This window comes from Cupressus sempervirens, chromosome 7 (genome assembly GCF_028749045.1).
Source record: "Cupressus sempervirens isolate cs-2001-9-10 chromosome 7, ASM2874904v1, whole genome shotgun sequence".
NCBI lineage: Eukaryota > Viridiplantae > Streptophyta > Pinopsida > Cupressales > Cupressaceae > Cupressus > Cupressus sempervirens.
The window spans coordinates 222,581,615-222,604,005 of record NC_143124.1 but is presented as its reverse complement, the minus strand read 5'-3'; the positions used below and the strand labels follow the sequence as shown (position 1 = coordinate 222,604,005).

The window sequence follows — 22,391 nt, the reverse complement described above, 5'->3', positions numbered from 1 at the left end:
GAGACTAACTTTCTGGATAGAGAGTCTACTTTAGTTTATGCTATTCTAGGTCTAGAAACATAGAGCCTCAGGGTCCTACAAGATAATTAAAGAATTGAAAATAACCTTGAGGGTAAATATACCATGTGCACATGAAGCCTCCAAAAGTTGCATAGATTTGCTAATCAGATTTTATAGCCCCCTTGAACATATGACAAGTGTTGTGCATGTAGCAAAACATGAGTATGGTTTATAATCTTTTCTTCATTTCAATAGCATAATTCATACATTAACATTAAGAGAAATAATAAAATATGATCTTCACAATTCATTAGACATGAGGTCTTATGATGTACAAATTGAACAAGATCATGCAAGTTAGTAATATAAAATAAAAATAAAAATCAATAAGATAAGATCATTGATGTTTAAAAAATAATGTTGTAAGAAATTCACTACAAGAAAATTTTAAGACATAACCAACACCTCCTCAATAAAAAATAATATCTTCTCTTTACTACTTAATAATAAGAATAGAAAATTGCATCAATTACATAAGTGTGCAACAATTATCCAACAACCTAGACATATATATTTGACTATATTTGACTATATTTAGTCAAAAGTTTAAACACTCTAAGTACACCTCATACACGCAAAAAAAAAAATAATAATAAGACTAATTGTTGTTCACTATGTTTATCGAGTTAAAGTTCATGATAAGAGGCATAGTGTAACAGAAATGTACACAAAATCCATTCGACTAATGAAATATGTGTATTTCATGTTCCTATGACATAAATATCATGAAGATTCTTCTTCCCTAGCGGTGGACACCATTCCAATGTGAAAGTGGAAGACTACGATAAAGTAAAGATCTTACTTGCGATGTAGCTTATCAACTATTGTAGTCAAAGCCGGGAGAGTTCTCCAATCTTCATCCGTCCTCACAACCCACGCACACCACCTCTCTAGTTTCCCTCGCCCGAGACAGGAATCATTAGAAATACGCTCCTCGTCAAACCTAACGATCTCCAACAAGCGTCCACGGTTTTCGGAAAAGTTCGACTGGACCATGGATGAGTAGTAATCATGCTGATCTTTAATTACGGTGGTAATCATCCATTGTCCTGGTCGCCTGTACAGGCACATACCATGAATTCTCTCGGTCGATGGTAGTGGTCGATGGTAGCGGCCACTGATCCCAACCAAACTGCATACGATTATTGCACTCACTGATCCCTTAAGATAAATTAATGTTCTAGACAGAGTGGCTGGATCTGCACAATAAATAGCCTCCGGAAGCAGAGAAGGGATCAAATTTGACATCGCTCCATTCGCTGCTTCTCCTATTAGATTAAAAGCTGACGGCAAACTCTGAAAAGAAAACAGAAAACACTCTTAGTTTATAAAAAGAAAGTTATTTTCTTTTGCAGATCCATTATCGATTATTTAGAAAATGTACATCGCATCAATGAGAACAAAGCCGATGGTTCATCAGGACTCAAAAACTTCTACTGTTAAGATTTGAAATACCATTGTATCTTAAAAGACGATTTGAAATGAATACCTTCAACTTTCGAATGCAACCCTGTATTGCTGCATTGCTGCAAAATAACAGCTGCATTCTTTCCAATGACTTCATTTCTCCAATACCTGCTATATTCTCCAGCTTCTCACAAGAGTCGATGCTAATACTCTTCAGTCTAGCAAGACTTGGCAACTCCTCAAGGTTTGGACATTCATTAATGTCTATATACTCAATCTGTGTAGGATAATCAGTCCCTGTGACTCGCTTCAATCCTCCGCAGAAGCGCACTCTGAGCGTCCTGAGTGTAGCTGGCAGTGTTATGTTGTGCAGCCTCTGACAGGAATCAATGTTAAGAATTTCCAAGCAGCTCATTCCAGAAAGATTTGGCAACTCCTCAAACTCAGGGCACTCGCTAATGGACATCTTTGTAAGCTTTGTAAGATTGTTGATATCTTCCATCACTTGCCAGCTACACCGATGCACTGAAAGTTCACTGAGTGTTGTTGGTAATGTCATGTTGTGCAACTTCCGACAGGAATCAATTTCAATCCTGATCAACTTGCCCAGTCCAACAGGTATTGGCAGTACATCAAGTTCATCACACTCACCAATGTACAGCTCTGTAAGACTATCCATTCCTTCAATCCTTGCCAAACATCTGCAACTGTTCAGAACGAGTTTGGTTAGATTGTTTGGTAGTGTTATGTTTTGGAGCTTATTACACGATTCAATGTGAACTGTCTCCAAGCAACAATAACATATGGTTAACTCCTCAAGCTCAGGACAATCACGTATGGCTAACCTTTGCACATCAAAGTTACCCATCACTTTCTTCAGATTATGACATTTGTTCAACACAAAACACTTAAGCTTCCCACATCCATCAAGGGTGATGCTTTGGAGAGAGTTCATACCCACAAGTGTCAAATTAAGCTCAAGTTGCCGACACTCAGAAATAATCAGTTGTACAAGATTATTGAGACGTGATATTTCTGAGACACTTTGTAGTTCTATACAACCATCCAAGCGAAGAAAGTTCAGATTTGTGGGCAAAGTTATTTTTTGCAGCTTCACACACCTGATAAATTGAACCCCCTCAAGGCAAGTTAGATGTGCAAAACATGGCAGCTCTTGAAGCTCCTGGCAATCCAATATATGCAAATGTGCAAAAGTGCCCAACACTTCTGTTGGAAGAATTAATTTCTATCCAACGACTACTGTCAGCAGCCCAACTCAGCCATCCACAATCAAAGAACTCTCCAGCACCGTCCACAATAAATTGCAGACAACTTAGCCATCCAGCCCATCATCCAGCCCACACTCCAACACCGTCCAAAGTAATTGCATAGTAGACAAACAGCCATCCACAACTACAGAGAAACAGAGCACACATTTTCCGCATGCAGCCATCCAAACACCAACCAACTCAATCGTCCATCTCAGCTGATCTCATTAATATTGTAGCTATTTCTATGCTATAGTCAAGATAACATTTACTATGCATTTTCTTATAAATAGAATAAGCTAGGCTTGTAATCAGCAGAGCCCATTTTGGGTTTCTCCATGGCTTCTCTTCTCTATGGCTTTCTCTTTTGTTTGGTTTCTTTGTTGTGTTGTGCTGTAATTTTCATCTTGGATTTGAAGGAGGTGGATAGAGTGGATCAAAGACAAACACGAATGCAACGATAAACATTCAAATCAATAAGCAAAACACAAATACATCAAGCTGTGCTACAACACTTCATACTCATTAACATAATTGAAATCTATTACAAATTCATAGAATGTTACAGCATTCCATCCACTCATGATCCACAATGAGAAACCAAAAATGGGCTCTGCTGATTACAAGCCTAGCTTATTCTATTTATAAGAAAATGCATAGTAAATGCTATCTTGACTATAGCATAGAAATAGCTACAATATTAATGAGATTAGCTGAGATGGACGATTGAGTTGGTTGGTGTTTGGATGGCTGCATGCGGAAAATGTGTGCTCTATTTCTCTATAGCTGTGGATGGTTGTTTTTGTACTGTGCAATTACTTTGGATGGTGCTGGAGTGTGGGTTGGATGATGGGCTGGATGGCTAAGTTGTCTGCAATTTATTGTGGACGGTACTGGAGAGTTCTTTGATTGTGGATGGCTGAGTTGGGCTACTGACAGTAGTCGTTGGATAGAAATTAATTCTTCCAACACTCCCCGTTAATTTCTGTCACTAATGCTACTGCATTTATATTGTTTTCCCTCATCATAATCACTTCGGGTTTTGCGGCTTAACCCTTAACCAATGCAATTCTGAAGTGGTTTAAAGCTCACCACAAACTCCACAAATATCACACAAAAATGGTTTCAAGATCACCATAAACTTTACTCTCAAATGATTTACAAACCAAGCACTCATTGGTTCCAATGACCATGAAACATCACTATGGGGAAACTATCGCCACTCTGGGCCTTTCTCTTTTATATCTGCATCAAACTAATTAGAGTCCATATAAAAAGAAATCCATCTACCGAGATACATGGGTGCCCAGCCGCTGTACTCGCCAGTTCTATAGGAATCCTTTTTAGATACATGGTTCATCAATACATTTAGTCAAACTCTAGGGTGTCGGGTATAACCGATAATGCACCCCTTACAATAGATTATTAACAAGAAATTCTGATTCAATCTTCATCACTTGATTGGGGGATATGAATTCAGCAATCTACTATTACATGATCACATTTGATATGACAAAGCCTTAAAAAATTTCTCATCCAGATTCCAACAGTTAAACTCCAAACCAGCACACATAGAGACCTTTGCAGTATGACAACGAGCTTTAGCACACCATCTCACCTTTTATTCAACATGTTACACCTAAGATAACCAACTTAACTTTAACAACTAATGCATAACAATTGACACACATATTTCAAATACAAACATAATAAAAATTTCCATGATCAATATCTTCCATGCCATGTGTATGCATTCTCTGGCACTCCTGCTTGCATAAAGATGCTCCACATGCTTTGAATCTATGAATGACAGCGTCGCACAACACTAACTCAAACACACTTCAATTTTGACTTCCTTCTTTTCATGAATTCTTTGTTTCTCATAGCGGTCTCTTGATTTGTTCTTCTCTTTATTCTTGAAGAAGATAATTTCAAATGCCATTGCTTGTTGGGCTATGTTGCCACAACACTCTTCACCAGTTCTAAACTTGTTGACCTCTTCACGATCTTCAAGATCATCTCCCATTAGCTCTGATACTACTTGAAGGAGGTGGATAGAGTGGATCAAAGACAAACACGAATGCAACGATAAACATTCAAATCAATAAGCAAAACACAAATACATCAAGCTGTGCTACAGCACTTCATACTCATTAACATAACTGAAATCTATTACAAATCCATAGAATGCTACAGCATTCCATCCACTCATGATCCACAATGAGAAACCCAAAATGGGCTCTGCTGATTACAAGCCTAGCTTATTCTATTTATAAGAAAATGCATAGTAAATGCTATCTTGACTATAGCATAGAAATAGCTACAATATTAATGAGATTAGCTGAGATGGACGATTGAGTTGGTTGGTGTTTGGATGACTGCATGTGGAAAATGTATGCTCTGTTTCTATGTAGCTGTGGATGGCTGTTTGTCTACTATGCAATTACTTTGGACGGTGCTGGAGTGTGGGCTGGATGATGGGCTGGACGGCTAAGTTGTCTGCAATTTATTGTGGATGGTGCTGGAGAGTTCTTTGATTGTGGATGGCTGAGTTGGGCTGCCGACAGTAGTCGTTGGATAGAAATTAATTCTTCCAACAAGTTGTTTCAAAATTGTACGGCTGAAGGCAACCGAACTTCCCGCATCCATCCATCAATAGTGACCCTTTCCAGGCAATTTGCGCCACAAATCACTGGGAGCTCCTCAAGCTCTGGACAGTCACTAATGCACAGCTCTACAACTTCTCTGCAATTAGACATTCCTGCAATCCTTTGCAAATGTCCGCATCCTTGCACGGTGAGTTTGACGAGTGTTGTTGGTAGAGTTATGATTTGCAGCTTATCACACAAGACAATTTTAATCCTCTGAAAGTGGCTTGCTCGGGCAAGGCTTGGTATCTCCTCAAGTTCCGGACACTCAATAATGTACAGCTCTGTAAGCTCTGTGAGATTTTCCAATTCTGTAATACGTTGCAATTTTTTGCACCTCTGCACTTTGAGATCTCTAAGTGCTACTGGCAGTTTCATGGTCTGCATATTGCAATATTCAACAGAGATCCTATACAGTGACTTCAATCCAGAAAGAAGCAAATCAACCTGAAGCTCAGGGCAATCTTTTATATTCAGCTCTCCAAGTTCTGTAGGACCAGGTACTCCTGCTACCTTTTTCAATTCTCTGCAAGCTTCCAATGTCAATTTAGTAAGGTTGGGTGGCAGTGTCATGGTCTGCATATTACACGATTCAATGTGAACTGTCTCCAAGCAACAATAACATATGGTTAACTCCTCAAGCTCAGGACAATCACATATGGATAACCTTTGCACATCAAAGTTACCCATCACTTTCTTCAGATCAGGACATTTGTTCAACACAAAAGACTTAAGCTTCCCACATCCATCAAGGGTGATGCTTTGGAGAGAGTTCATACCCACAAGAGTCAAATTAAGCTCAAGTCGCGGACACTCAGAAATAATCAGTTGTACAAGATTATTGAGATGTGATATTTCTGAGACACTTTGTAGTTCTGTACAACCATCCAAGCGAAGAAGCTTCAGATTTATGGGCAAAGTTATTTCTCGCACCTTCACACACCTGATAATTTGAACCTCCTCAAGGCAAGTCAGATGTGCAAAACATGGCAGCTCTTGAAGCTCCAGACAATCCAATATATGCAACTGTGCAAAAGTACCCCACACTTCTTTCAAAATCGTACAGTGTGTCAGCTGAAGGCGACCGAACTTCCCGCATCCATCAATAGTGACCCTTTCCAGGCAATTTGCACCACAAATCACTGGGAGCTCCTCAAGCTTCGGACAGTCACGAATGCACAGCTCTACAACTTCTCTGAAATTAGTCATTCCTGCAATCCTTTGCAAATGTCCGCATCTTTGCACGGTGAGTTTGATGAGTGTTGTTGGTAGAGTTATGATTTGCAGCTTATCACACGAGACAATTTTAATCCTCTCAAAGTGGCTCGCTCGGGCAAGGCTTTGTATCTCCTCAAGTTCCGGACACTCAATAATGTACAGCTCTGTAAGCTCTGTAAGCTCTGTATGATTTTCCAATTCTGTAATACGTTGCAATTTTTTGCACCTCTGCACTTTGAGATCTCTAAGTGCTACTGGCAGTGTCATGGTCTGCATATTGCAATATTCAACAGAGATACTATACAGGGACTTCAATCCAGAAAGAAGCAAATCAACCTGAAGCTCAGGGCAATCTTTTATATTCAGCTCTCTAAGTTCTGTATGACCAGATACTCCTGCTACCTTTTTCAATTCTCTGCAAGCTTCCAATGTCAATTTAGTAAGGCTGGGTGGCAGTGTCATGGTCTGCATCTTCTCAGATTTCATAATGGCAGTATTCTCCAAACAGCTCATGCCCGAGAGACACAACTCAAACTCAATATCCCGACACTCAGAGATTTCTAGTTCTAGAAGCTTGGTGAGATTAGATATACCGGATACCTTTTCCAGATTTGCAATTGCTAATTTTTCTAGCTTGCTAAGATGTGTAACATCCAACTCATAGAGCTTAGGGCATGCACGAATATTCAATTCTACCATTTCTGTAAGAGCGGTTATTCCTGACAGGCTTTTCAGTTCTCCACAAGCATTCAACTCAAGACGCTTTAGAGTCATTGGCAAAGTTATGCTTCGCAGGTTCCCACACCGAAGAAGGTCAACCTCCTTAAGGCGATCCATATTCTCCAAACATGGCAGCCCTTCAAGAATTGGACAATCCTTTATGGACAATACGGCCAGGTCAAAGACACCCGATAATCTTTTCAAAATTGTACAATTCATCACCTCAAGGTAATTGAGCTTCACACATCCATTAACTGTAATTGTCTGCAGGCGACTTGCACCATAAATAACTGGCAATTCTCTAAGCTTCGGACAGGCACTAATGTTAAACACTTGTATCTTTCTGAAATCAATGCCTGTTCCTGGGACTATTTCCAGATTTTTACAACCATCCAATCTAAAACATTTAATCATCACGAGAGACGAATCAACTGCTATCTTCTTCAGAAAGTTCAAACCCACCAGATGCAACTCAAGCTGAAGCTTCCAACACAAGGAAATGCTTAGTTCTACAAGCTTTGGAAGATTGGATATCCCTGTCACACTTTTCAAATCTTCACAATTTTTAATCTTTACTTTTCTTAGGCTGACCAGTTGTGAAAGACTTAAAGCATGAAGCGTTGAACATCTACTGATATTCAATTCTTCAAGCATCCTGGAAACCGATATTCCTTGCACATTTTTCAAATTACAATTTGCAATTGTAATCCTTTTGAGGTAGCCCATACGGTTAAGATATGCCTCCTCAAGCCGAGGGCAGGCACTAATGTTTATTTCTTCAAGCTTAAGATTGGCTGTGACTGACAATCTTTTGAGTTCTTCACATTCGCTAATCTTAAGACAATTCAAATTCTCAAAATCTTCACAATTGCTAAACCTCACTTCAGTAAGATTTTCCATGCCAAAAAGTTCCAAAGACTTTAGTTTTGGACAAAGATTCCCTCTTATTTCAATGTCTATAATAGTTTCTAGCTCGCTAATTACTAGATCCTCAAGCAAGCTCAATGGAGTCTTGACAGTAGTAGGCTTTCGACAATCATTCGAACTCTGAAGATTCGTTGGGGAGAATTCTAATAATGGCAATCCTCCTATAGCCGCCATGTCTTCACGTTCAATGACTTCATTTTCCACATCAGCTACTACTCCAATGAAATCTGGGAAATTTCTTAAAGAACTAGAAATTTCCAGTGCCCTCAATTGGGAAGGAGCCTGAAAATTTATTAAAATATTATTGTTTTGAACTTTCAATGTTAGCCATGAAATTAATGCATTTCATCGTGGAGGATAAAATTCTTAAGCACTTGCACTAAAATGAAAAGATTAGGTCTGAAATAAAACTCATTGCAGATCATTGACTAAAAGACTTCAATAAAACACTACTTTGCAAACAGCACAGATGGAAAAGGAAAAACATTGATCTGAATTACTGAATTATTTTTGTCAACAAAAATACAGAGCAAATAAAAAAAAACTATTAGAATTCTTTCTACGTTGCATAAATCAGTTTATTTTTACGAACCCTTAGTCATTCAATGACTGAACAAATCCATATTGCGTGAAGAAAGCTAATGTTATGTGGATAAACAGTCGTGTAAACTGCTGTTGTGAGAGGGGAACGCAGTGAAGAAAGTCATTCAAATCTCAAAAATCTAAAATTAGAGTGAATCTAACTTCAAGATAAACTGCACATACAGCACTTATGCATTAACAAAAAAGCTTCCCTTGATCATTGCGTGTCTTCATTAACATTTTTTAATAGTGATTATTTTTCAATTGAAAAGAAAAGAATACCTGTACATCTTGCTGCCACAGTCTATTGAAGTCACCATTACAGATTCTTAAATGCTTAATATATTGAAGTGGAATCCATGAGGGAATTGAATCGGGGGTATTCTCATCCTCGTCCACATCTAATTGAAGAAGCAGCAAAAAAGTTGACGTCGCAGCACTTTCATCCAATTCCCCCAAAAGGAACGTAATTCTAGATCCTAGGGACACGTCGAAAAAGGAATAGAAACACCTTTTTTTGGTGTGAGCAAGTATTTTTGCAAATCCCTCTGATTCCTGGATTCACAAAGTTAAAATTAGAAAATCATTTGAGTTGATACATAGCACATGTATTAAGTTGGGACAACCATACCAATTTTTTAAGATCTTGAGGACACCACAGGCGGGGAGGATGTTTCCACGTGTTTGCCATTTCTCTTCCCAAGTCCCGCAGATGGTCGTGCATTCTCAGTATAGGCACAGGATCATCTGTTTCCTCAAAAAGACACTCGTCTTCAACAAGCTCTTCAACAATCTCTTCAACAAGACACCTGTCTTTTAATGTTTGCAGTCCATATTGAGCATTCCAACCTGATGCCTGCCATACTCTTATGGCTGTAGATTTCAAATGATCAACAAAGAAACATGCAATATCTATGAAAATTTGCTGTTCCTCGTATTCCAAAGCATCAAAACTTATCTGAAGTTTTTTTTTAATGTCTCGATGTAGATACCCACCACCAAGTTTTTTAAGCACAGACCTCCAATAATCTTCATCTCGACAATGAACATGCCTTCCCAATACTTGTAGAGACAAAGGTAAGCCTCCACAGACGCCTACGAAGTCGTCAACAAGTTGCTCATATCCACTATCTGGATAAGGGCGGGAGAAAGCATGCAAACTAAAAAGCTGTCTAGCATCTTCTTTAACCATTTCTTTTAAATGATAACGTACCTCAACTCTCTCACCAAGAAGTATTCCTTCATCCCGTGTTGTAATTATTACCAGACTATTGCCAGGCATGTGCATAATCGGCAGAGCATCTAATTGTTCCAAGTGATCAATATCATCTAGAAAAATTAGGAATCTCCAAGAACTGCTTCTTTCTATACAACTACAAATATAGCTTGATCCTTCTTCTGCACTATAAAAGCTGATGTCTTTTACATTGAAGAGATCTTTTACAAGTTTCTCTTGCAAAGAAGTTAACTTGCTGTTGGCAGAGGCTTCCCGAACATCAAATAAAAAGCAGGCACGATCATATTCACGATGCATTCGGTTAAACAACTTCTTGCAAAGAGTTGTCTTGCCTACCCCACCCATTCCGTAGACACCTACAGTTTTAGCCTTCATTTCCCCTTCATTCAGTCTACACTAGAATTCAAAATCTTGTACAAGCTTATCCAGGCATCGCCATTCAAAATCTTTTACAATTCTGTCAAGTGCCACTGGATGATCGGCAACATGCAGAGATCGTGCCCTATGTGCTTCTACTTGTACTGCCTTTACGATTCTTGTGCAGTCACCGAAGCTTCACAAAAGGGAAGCGGAAATTGATGAGAAATAAATTTTACTCACTAAAAGCAACCATATATTACATGCAAAGGCATAAATCGAAATAGAATGGAACCCAAAAAAAACTCAAAAAATCTTACTTCAAATCTTTTATCTCGTGACCCGCTGTATATGAAATAGATTGGAGAGCTTTCTTCCACGCGTCAAGCTTCTCCAAGAACCTGGATCTGCTTTGGTATTTCGTGAATGCATCTGCGTAGACTCCCTTTTCTACATAGCGCAGTTCCCAGGGTTCCACCTCATAAAACACGGGAATGATCTTAGCTTGAGTCTGTTGCATGAGAACGAGCTCCGCCAAACACCAAGGGGACTCTGCATATCTCTTGGAGAAGATAGCGATATGAACTGCAGCTGAGCCAATAGCAGTCTCAATCGTAGATGGAAAGGACTGACCAAGTTCCTTCTCTTCCTCGTCAAGAAAAGCCCGTATTCCTAATTCCTTGAGGGAAGTGTAGAGCGGAAGGGCCAGGGAATATTTGGAATCAGGGCCTCTGTGATTGATGAAGACATCATACAATGTTGTTGATTCAGAAGCCTTTCGCCTTATCCCAGGAGGTTCAATTCCTAAGAAATCGCGACATTTACATTTGGATGATGAAGAAGATGTCATTTGTTTCAGCTATGACACTTCCGGCACTTGTAGAAATGCAGATTTATGTAGAAGAGAGGAAGAGAAGAGCGAACTGCGCTAGATCGGTGTTAGAATTGATAGAATATGATTGATAGGTATGGCAGGCAGGTTCTCTCGTCCCTAAAACCACGACGAATCAAACATTTAGAAAACAGAAATTTAAGGTTTTCGCCATGGCCGAGAAGTTAAGCGGCAACACGCTACAAAGTTAGTATTTCGTTAAGAATCGGCAAAAACATTGTTATACAATTCGATGAAATACATTGAATAGGGCAGGAAAGTTGAAGGAAAGAAGCTCAACTCCATTATTTTGTCTAAAATTGGTTAATGCTAATTCTCCGCGGCCCAAAAAAGTACTTAGTGGATGTCTATTCCACCACGACACCAAGGCCTGCAAGTGTGTAATAGTTAGACTGGTTACATCACTTACCTACGGACGAAAGAAGGAGAAAGCGATTTCTTTTTGTAAATGCTTGATTTCTCTCTGCGAGGGACAGAAAAGTAGTCTTGAAATGTCTTTTGTGTGGTACTGATTTTCTTCATTGACAGCAATCGTGAGGACAGTTTTCTGTAGCTAGTGAAAACTAACGGCAAACTAAAACGCATATGGGCCCTTTGCAACTATTTTCTCTCGCGACTTTCAGGCCTCGATGTTTGAGCTTGATAGACAGCCACATTTAACGCCTTGAGCTTTTCTTTTATGTTGTGGAAAATCGGCGTGGGACCGGATAAGACAATGACGGCGGGGAGTGGAAAATAGGCGGGAGACGGATATGACATTCTGATGGCGGGGGAGCTTCCCCTCAGATTCCTGCCCCATTCGATTTATTCTATTAGTCTTATGTATGATGTCCCGTATCTAAGGGTTCCTTTGGTTCATGGAAGATGACTCGAATTGACATTTTCAAAATCTGAATATGAATTTTTTTTCTTTTGTTTCAAAAAAGGTAAAATGAAATTAGAATTTCAAACTTCTAATTTTACCTCAAAATCTGATAATCAATCTTCCCTCTCCCAACTAGGAATTAAGATTTAAAATCGGTTACACTTTTTGGAGAGTAGCTCAAAATGAAAATGAACTTTTTTTTTTTGGAGTCTGCCTACGTAAATACATATGTATTGTTTACCTATAATATTCTTTATCATTTTAGTTTGTTTTGCGTTTTCACTGGTTCAACTTTGCATTGTTCTCGTAGAGGTATTTTGCTCTTGTGTTGACATTGTTTTCTTCTATGGAGGTGTTTTGGTAGCAACGGGCTAATAGCAGAGGCTACCTTCCCAATAAATAAAATAAAATTTTCTCTTATGTCGACTTTGAGCTACCTTGGACGACTGTAGTACCAGAATCTTGTACGCCTCAAGGGCTAGGGAACAAAGAACAAGTGTCTCTTCATACTCCATGACTACGTGTCCAACGAAAGCCTTAAAAGAAATTTGTTCAGTCCAAAATTGAATCTTTCATGGGATTGTTTCATTCAACTATTTTGCATTTGTCAACAACAAAAATGTTATCAAGGGCCACATTGTAAAAGTACTTTTTTTCAAAAATTACAAGTTTACAGTAAACATTATTTATAGAAGAGGATTTCTATAAACTATCCATCATCTACTATATTTATAGGTGTGTTGATGTAAATATGGATGAATAGTTAATTTGTATTGGCAAGGGAATATTTTGACGTCAACTAGCAATTAGATAGGCAAGGTTGTAGAAAGTTGTCCTATCCTAGAAAAAAAAATTGAAGACCACATGTATGTGGTCTTCTCAGTGTTTGCGGGTGACATTATCCCTTCCCTTGCCTCTGAACTAAATACAAAATTAATATCCAATAAATTAAAAATTAAAAATTAAATTAATTAATTATTTAAAAATAAAAAATAAATTAAAAAAATTCAAATTCAAATTCCAATTTGAAAACCAAACGCATAAAAATGTATCTTCTCGCTCATCTTCTAAACGAAACAAATGGTTCAAATAAAATCTCAAAAATAGGAATCAAGATTTGCAAAACCTTGATTTTGCTTAATCGATATTTGTATAAATCTCAATTTCTACATTTCCATGAACCAAACAGACACTAATGGAAGTTGGTCAAATATGGTAGAAAAGATAGCATTGGGAATAGGTGGATATGTACAGTGTGGAAAATGGGGGAAGCCAAATAAATGGATGGCATATTTCCCAACGAGATCCCATTGCATAAGAAAAGAAAGCTACCCCCTCTTGTGTTTGATAGAGTAAACAATTTATTTTTATTTATTAGCTCCTCAATACTTATGCATTCTTTAGGTGCATAAAACTTAATAATTTCAACCAATAACATTTTAGAATTAATTCATTTCTAGAGTATATTACATAGTGTTTTTTTTTTACATTTTTGAAGTGAGAAAATTTTAATTATCTAAGTTTTAATTGGCTGTCATAGGAAAAAGCAATTTGGCTGTCATAGGAAAAAGCAATTAGAAAAATGTATTTTCCAAATCAAAATTAGAAAGAAATTTTAAAAAGAATCTCACAGTAATGAACACCTTTACTTTATCTAGATCATTCTCTCCATAGTTTAATCATTTTTCCCACCACCTCTCTTTATTCAAGCCCTCATTTGTATCATTCTAGAATGTAGACTTTGTCGGTCCCTTTGCTAGAAAGAGCTTGGGGAGAGGGAAAAACATGTAAGTGGCAGAGGTGGAGATGGCCTGACACTGTGATCGGAAAATAGAAATGATAGATATGATGATTAGGCTACATCACATGCACCTTATGCCTTGATAGTATAGGCTTTTGCACATTCCCATGGCCATTGCCCCTAATTTTTCAATTCTTTTTTTCAAAGCTTACTTGGTTCCCTTGCATCCTGATGATGGATCATGTAGTATGATCTGAAACGTTGATGATAAAAAATTGTCTACACAATTGAATCTAAAAAAAAGAATTCATTATCATGGATTGTGGAAATCTGATATCACTTAAAGTTTACTTTGTTGAGACTTTGAAATTAAAAAAATAGATCATATTTTCTGAATAGGAATCTAGGCATCATTTCAATTTAGTATTCTTTTTTCTACGAATCTAGGTTTCTTTGAGTGTGATGGCCTGTATTTTCAGCATTCCATTTTTTTTTGAAAAATATTGTGAAAATCAAGTGAATGAATCAAATTAGGGTTTCCAAGTTTTTGTTGCAGAGTTTTAGTATATTAAACCTAAATTGTTTGACATGTGTCGTAGGTTGGGCTAGAATTTTAAGGCACTCTTTATAACTCAAGGTTATGTTTTAATCATGTCATGCAATTAGTCAAAAAATCTATACCTTATGGTTGACACTTTAATCTTCTTAATTCTTAATTTTGAGTAGGAGGTTGTGAGTCTAAATGCGAATATTCCATACTCCCCATGATGTCATGGCTAAGTGCAATTGTAGCATTACAAAGCCTTTTGTTCAAAGTTTTGACCCTACGCTTAAGTCTTAAACGTATCATCGTAAGCTATTTTTGTAAAAATGAAAGTATGTCTTGATCTTATGCTTAGGGTTTCAAATGTAAGGTCATAGGTCTATTTGGTAAAAGTGAAAATGTGTCCCAAACACACGTTCTAAGAGTTGAGCATAATATGATAAGCCAAAGTCTTTAGGGCTTAAAGTGAGTCAAGATGATATGATCCAAAGGAAAACGTAAGTGCATTAGTCTAATTAAAAAAGTCATCGGAAGATACGCTTTGGTCTTAATTGTAAGTCCATAAAAGGTTTTTTCATTAAGGTATTAGGTCTCCCAAACTTACATTCTAAAGGAAAGAATAGAGTTGTAAGTGTGTTATAAGCATTGATTCAATGCTACGACTAAAGGCTAAACGTGAGATCATAAAACTCATTTTGATGTCTTTCAAAGTTACAAAAGTTCTTGGGCATAAAATTGGAGGTCTATTTTCAAAGGGTTACGATGCTACGATGAAGTGATGCTAGCAATTAGTGTAAGTTCATGGTTGCAAATGAGTTTGATAGTTAAAGTTCTCGACTATCTGAAAAGTTGTCGAGCGTAAGAGTAGAGCATTCTAGCAGTTAATTTCATGGAGTTATGAAGAAAGGAAAGGTCCAATGTGGCCTAAGATCACAAACCCTAACAAGACAAAAATGCATAAATTAATTTTATAGAATATGAAAAAGTTATAGGTTTCCAACCAATCATAGGTTTTGGGCATAAAATAAAAGGCTTAGCTAGTAGTAACGATGCTAAAATATGAAGTAACACTCCTATTGTAAAATTTGAATCCTCGTGCATGCAAGCATTTGGTAAAATAAATAAAGTTTATGGAACTCACTCTTAGATAAAGAGATTATCGGTGAACGAAAAAAGTACCAGTTTCCAAAGGAGAAATTACTGAGTTGCAAAAGCGGTCGAGCTTTCAGATTGTCAAACTGTTGTTGAGAATTTCAAAATCTGGGGTTTAGTTGCAGAAAAAAGATGTTTGAAATAGGAGGTGATGAGGGGAAATCTAAAGAGGTAGAAATAGTTCAAGAATTATCTTCAAAAACTGGCAAAACAAGGCAAAGAAGGCCAAATAAATATGTAGAACAATGGCTCCATCTCTTGCCTAGATCATCAAATGTAATTGCTACAAATGATCATTGTTTTAGTGATCCATACATGTATAGTAGATATGCCATTTTCCCAGACACAAACGATATGAGCTATTCATGTTTTTCTGTAGTAACAGGTTTAAAAAGCCACCAACCTTGAACCCATGGAGAAGGAATTTGGCAAAGCTCATCTTCTCTGAGGTGTACGTTGAGGTAGACTTATTGAAAGCCCTAATGGCATCATACAACCTTGAAACCAAATATTTCCACAAGAAGGATGGGAGCATATTGTGCACACTTGATTGTGCCTCCTTCATTGAGGCTTTGGACTCAAAGGACATATGAGTGTAGAGATAGACATCCAAGGCTTCTAGGAAAAGTTTGAGAGGAATGTCAAGTTTTATACTAGCAAGGTGATGATTCACCATATTCTATATGAGTTAAAATTAGTCAGAGAAATCCCAAAGAAAGTGGACAAGATCTTCCTTGTGAATTTTTTTTGAAATTATATGCAGAACACAATTTATGGTTTGCACAAAGCACTAGGGAGTAATGGTTCTAATATGGTGTATGGAGGACCCTACCTCATGGTCCTAAATATTCAAGATCCCTTCACAAACACTAAATACGATTATGTGAAGTACATCATTGAGAAGATGCAAGAACAAATTGTTGCTACCCAATTTGGAAATTTCAAATTCCATCACTATTTACTCTTGATGTATATGATTCTATACAAGAACATTGGCTACTTTAGTACCAATTTAACTGATAAAAAATTAGACCTTGATGGAGAATCACCAGTGCAACTATGGACTCAGGTATGGGATAGGTATTAGCCTTATTCTAATTTTGTTTCATTTTAAAATAATTTTAGCTTTGTTGTCATGAGAACGTTGGGTGCCTAACAATTAAAAGAAAATATTAAGGCCTGCATTGTTGAGGGTGTTGAGATAATGGGTGTTGCACACATTGCATAATATTGTTATATTTTATTATGTAATGTTGTGCCTAGATGGACGTGCAACATGTAAAGATTCCCATGGAATATTCTTGATGAGTTGTATTGTAACATTGTGATAATATTTTATGTAATTATTTAATATTGGGGAAAAGAATTAAATGCCCAAATATTAAATATGGGGTTAGTGGCTTAGGTAGCACATGGTTTTAGCACATGGTTTATGTAATACCACTTAGTGGTTTTGTGGGACTTGCTACTATATAAGCAGCCACAAGGGTAGTTGTTGTAGAGAGTAAGAGAGAAAGGTAAGAGTCAAGTAGGACAAGGCTTGACAGGTTACCCAAGGGAGCATTTGTGAAGGTTGGAAGCATGGCATGGGATGTGTGGATTCATGCTTGTTCACATAGTTTGCTCGGTTGTGGCTATGGCCATGAAGGCTTCCATGGTTTTATTGCAATGGTATTTTTGCTGAATAATTAATGGTGATGGATGCTTTTGGAGGCTGGGTTTTTCCCTCAATGAGGGTTTCCTAGGGTATATCTTGTGTCACAATTTTGTGGGTATGTTGTCTATTTTCTTGCATGTGGGTTTTAATTCCGTGTTTTTATTTCAGATCTATTATGGGTTATGTGGAAATGGTTATATTCTTTGTTGCCAAGTTTCCTTACAAGTGGTATCAGAGCTATGGTTTTATTGTTTGTAACCTTAGATTGAATCCATGGGAATGCATGAGAGGATAAAAGAAAAGGGCAAGATATATGAATGATTTATTGTAGATCTAAGCGTTTTGGGTTTTCTGTTATGATGGGATGTTAAAATATTTGGGTATGTGAAATTTTTTGGACAAAAGAATTTTTCAGATGTTTCATTTAAATGAGGGTTTTAGAGGGGGCTTGCAGAAATGACCTCCTGGGTAAAAATAGACCTCACCATTGGATCCGGGTTGATGTTTCAATAAATTTTGATATATAATATGCCCTAGTTTGGCCATGTTTAGAGGAAATGAAAGAGTTTTTTGATATCAGCCCATGATGGCCATCAAATTTAATCTCGTCAGAATTTTCGTCACGAAAATAAAAAATAAAAAAATGAAAAATCGTAGTGAAAATGGTAAAAAGACTGTCTTAGTAAAACAGCCATAACTTTCTCTCAAAATATCAGATTTCAGAGTTTTAACAGGCGTTAGAAAGCTAATTCAGAGCACTACAACATGGTATAGGTTTAGTTCTATGATTTTGATATTTTGTCAGGTTTTAAGAGCCCTAAAGGCAGATGTTATTTATTTTGAGCATGGATTAGGGCATAACTTGAGCATACAGAGTCAAATTTTGGACTTCGAGTAGTCAACAAAAAGCTCTTGGAGAGATTTACACATTGGTTCAGATTTGGTTCAAGTTTGGCATGGTTTATTTGGTGATATATTGATCTAAACAGTTTATAGATATATTTTGACTATGGTAACATTGTGAGTTTATGGCATTGGAGATTTAAGATCTGATGTCATTGTATACTCAAGTTTGGTCTCGTGATGATATGGTTATCAGTATTTGGTTTGGATATGTATGATGACTTATTGGATCTACAAGTTGTGCAGTGTTGTAAGGAGTTTATACATACTAGTTGCATTTATGGCTTGGTTATGGGTTGTCTTTGCCCATTGATCTTTCTTTATTGATGCATATTCAGATTGGTGGCTTGGATTTGGGTTGTCTATGCCCTAAGTCACATGATTTGCTAATTTTTTCTTCATGTAAAAGGGATGAGATGTTGTTACCAGGTATAGTCATGGTGGAGGATTATGGTTGACTATTTTATGCTGACAAGTTGGACATATTGAGAGACAAATGCTCGATTCATGGATGTGATCATGGTGCCATGGATTTTGGCATGACATAATTGGTTAAATAGGTACATCCTTGATGTTCATTAGCTTGGATTTTTTGATTCAATTATGGTGGTATATCTTCTTGGTTGAGGATCATGGTTATTTGGTTTCTTTTGAGGAGCTCATGATGTGCACTTTGAGTTCTTTGATGGTTTGATGCCTTGGTTGATTCTCATGGTTAGAGGATGGTTTTTCATCATTCTGTCATGGATAGCTTGGATACACAGTTTAGTGGGAGCTTGTGACAGTGATGAGGTGACAGTGCGAGATTAGTTCCTGGTTTGGTTTGGATCTTCATGTAGGAGATAAACTTTATGATACCATAGGTGACTTGGTACTATGGTTGAGTGGAAGTTTTTTGGCATTGATATATTTATTGATTGTTTGCAGATATTGGAGGTTTGTCTTAGATCCTGTTGTTGCAAAAGCATCTTTGACATTTGCATGTTGCACTTGTTATCTTCATGGTGTGTGAAGATGGTTAGATCTTGAGGACTCATGGAGCTCTTGGTTATCTTCATGGTGTGTGGAGATGGTTCTTCCTAGTATGTGGAGATGGTTTTCTTCATGGTGTATGGAGATGGTTGCATCTTGAGGACTCACAGGGTTCTTGGTAAAGGTGTGGTTTATGTTTTTATTTGGCATGTTATCCTTGGTATGAGGATGGTTTCATTATTATGTCATGGTATACTCTTGATACACGTTTAGAGTTGTGACATGTTATAGTATGTTCATGTGGAGCATGCTATCTCTTTTTTTAGTTGAGATGGTTAGATCATGTTGTCATGTTTATGTTCCTAAGGCCATGGTTGGAACTTTGACATTGATCTTGGTTTAGTTTCTTGGTATTGAGTACACTGATCATAAGTTGGATACTTCATGATATTGCTATGTTGCATTTGGAGTTGGCATGGATTGATTGGTTACAAGCACTCATGGATACTTAGAGATGGTGGTGATGCTGATTTCTCTTGGATTAGAGAAGTATTTGTTAGGACGCTTGATGGTTTTAGCAAGAAGTCTGAGGGGTAGTCACCTAATATGGACTTGAGAGGAGATTGTTCTTAGATGAATATTGGTTGGAGACTTGGGTATCTTGACGAGAATTCTCATTCCCCACTCTTGGTCTACTCGGCGGTTTGCTACTTGAGAGGTATAGCCCATTATTTCTCTCAGTTGCATTATATTTATGCTTGTCTTTCATGGACATAGATTTTGAGCTATGGTACATGAGTTAGTTCTGGAGGTTTCATTTGAGAGATGGTTTAGCATTGGTTATCTCCATGTGCATATGTTGTTATGCTGGTTGAGTTTGGGAGATGGTTTTATATTGGGCATTTTCCTTGGATTAGGAATGGTTATTCCTTGGTTTAGAAATGGTTTATGAGTTTGATCTTCTTGTGAGAGGCTTACATCCATGATTAGTTATATGGTATGGTTTGGGTGTTGTTGAGGCTTCTTGTTGGGGTTTAATGGAGGAGATCATACTTGCACAATTTACATCTAGAGGTGTGTGTAGAAGGACATGATACAGGTTATGATTTGCATGGTTTCTCTGGTCTTGGTTATCTTCTTGGATGCTTAGTTTCACTTACATTGGATTTGAGATTGGTTAGAGATTGTGATCACTAGTTTGTGCTCATGTATGTTATGTGAGAGATGACATGGTTATTCCTTTATCTCTTTCCTCTGTTGGTTGTGGAGAATTTGGGAGACTATTGGAGACTTGTTACAAGAGTTCTTCTTGCAGGATATCAGTTTATGTATTGCGAATGTCCTTGATACTACATTGATTCACTTCTTTGAGATTTGTTGAGTGGATTGGTTATAGATTTGACATTATCTTTTGCAGTGGGAGCTTCTTGGTATATATGTGGCAGGTATTGCTCTTGAGGCTTGTGATTGCAGGTTATAGATTGGATATGTCAGCGATATGAGATTCACTTGTTATACCTTTGAGGTATGGATAGTTGGATGGGTTTGGCACTTGCTATGGGTGCTATTTCAGCTATGGATATTTTGACAACTATGGATACATGTGATTACCTTTGGATCAAATTTTTTTTTTCTTGGAATTTTAGTTGGTACAGGATTTTATGATCTTCTAATGTGATATGTTGGGTGGTTTTATCTTTGGATGGCTTCTATGTATGTCTAGTAGCAGTGGCATAATAGGAGGTGAGATCATTCATGTTTTGAGATGTTGGATACTTTGATTTTGTTGTGGGTACCAAGATGGAGCACTTGGTGTATTTTGATCCATGACGGTGCATGTGTTGGAAGGGATTGTTCCCTTGTTCATTTATGTGGCTACGGATTGAAGTGGGAGATTGTTGAGATAATGGGTGTTGCACACATTGTATAATATTGTTATATTTTATTATGTAATGTTGCACCTAGATGGACGTGCAACATGTAAAGATTCCCATAGAATATTCTTGATGAGTTGTATTGTAACATTGTGATAATATTTTATGTAATTATTTAATATTGGGGAAAAGAATTAAATGCCCAATATTAAATGTGGGGTTAGTGGGTTAGGTAGCACATGGTTTTAGCACATGGTTTATATAATACCACTTAGTGGTTTTGTGAGACTTGCTACTATATAAGCAGCCACAAGGGTAGTTTTTGTAGAGAGTAAGAGAGAAAGGAAAGAGTCAAGTGGGACAAGGCTTGACAGGTTAGCCAAGGGAGAATTTGTGAAGGTTGGAAGCATGGCATGGGATGTGTGGATTCATGCTTGTTCACATAGTTTGCTCGGTTGTGGCTATGGCCATGAAGGCTTCCATGGTTGTATTGCAATGGTATTTTTGCTGAATAATACATGGTGATGGATGCTTTTGGAGGCTGGGTTTTTCCCTCAATGAGGGTTTCCCAGGGTATATCTTGTGTCACAATTTTGTGGGTATGTTGTCTATTCTCTTGCATATGGATTTTAATTCCGTGTTTTTATTTCAAATCTATTATGGGTTATGTAGAAACGGTTATATTCTTTGTTGCCAAGTTTCCTTACAGAGGGATGATGCTAAATTAGATCATAATTGGGTAGATGTAGTCTTGTTCCAAACAATTTTTGTCATGAGAGTTTATGCATGCCTCCATCCCACATGCATATTGCCTAGATATATACCAACTAGGTTAGGAATAATGGAAACTCATCATTATGGTTAGGGAATACCTAGGTGCTAAATTGCACAAAGGAACGTTCTTATGCAAATGTTTCAAGATTGAAGATATTACAATTGGAAAAGAACTATCTGATCAAATTCATGATTTTCTAAGGAATTATAATTTATCTTATGCACTATACAAAATTTATGTTCCTGAGAATGTAGTCAAGAATGTTTTGAAGAAAATCAGAAATTACACTCTCCCAAACAAAAAAGAATTACCTCAAGAAGATATAATTAGAAATAATCTGATTGAGAGTGATGTGGAGGATAGGTTGAGGAAATTTGAAGAAATTTAAAGAGTAGAGAGGGAGAAGAAGAAAAAGGACCCTAACTTTGAGGGTTTTTGTTTAGAAATTGCCTATCCATTTAGGCTTGAAACTTTATTGCAACACTACTATCATATCATGTCACAATTTCCACATGATTTAGGAGAGGAAGATAGAGTATATCTAGACTCTCTAGAGCTAGACATAGAGTTGAACAAAGAAGAAGATCATCCT

The 22,391-nt window shown here is 37.3% G+C and overlaps 1 protein-coding gene across 1 annotated transcript; it reads right to left on the bottom strand.

The window, feature by feature from the left end:
• Window positions 1–473: 473 nt before the first annotated feature.
• Window positions 474–11,563, bottom strand: LOC149546302 (uncharacterized). Its single transcript, XM_089793946.1, is given in 6 exon segments — window positions 474–1,356; window positions 1,550–2,713; window positions 5,345–8,530; window positions 9,113–9,385; window positions 9,462–10,620; window positions 10,745–11,563. Coding segments are annotated over 6 exon segments (6,810 nt in total). The 5' UTR covers window positions 11,275–11,563; the 3' UTR covers window positions 474–858.
• Between the last annotated feature and the right edge of the window lie 10,828 nt (window positions 11,564–22,391).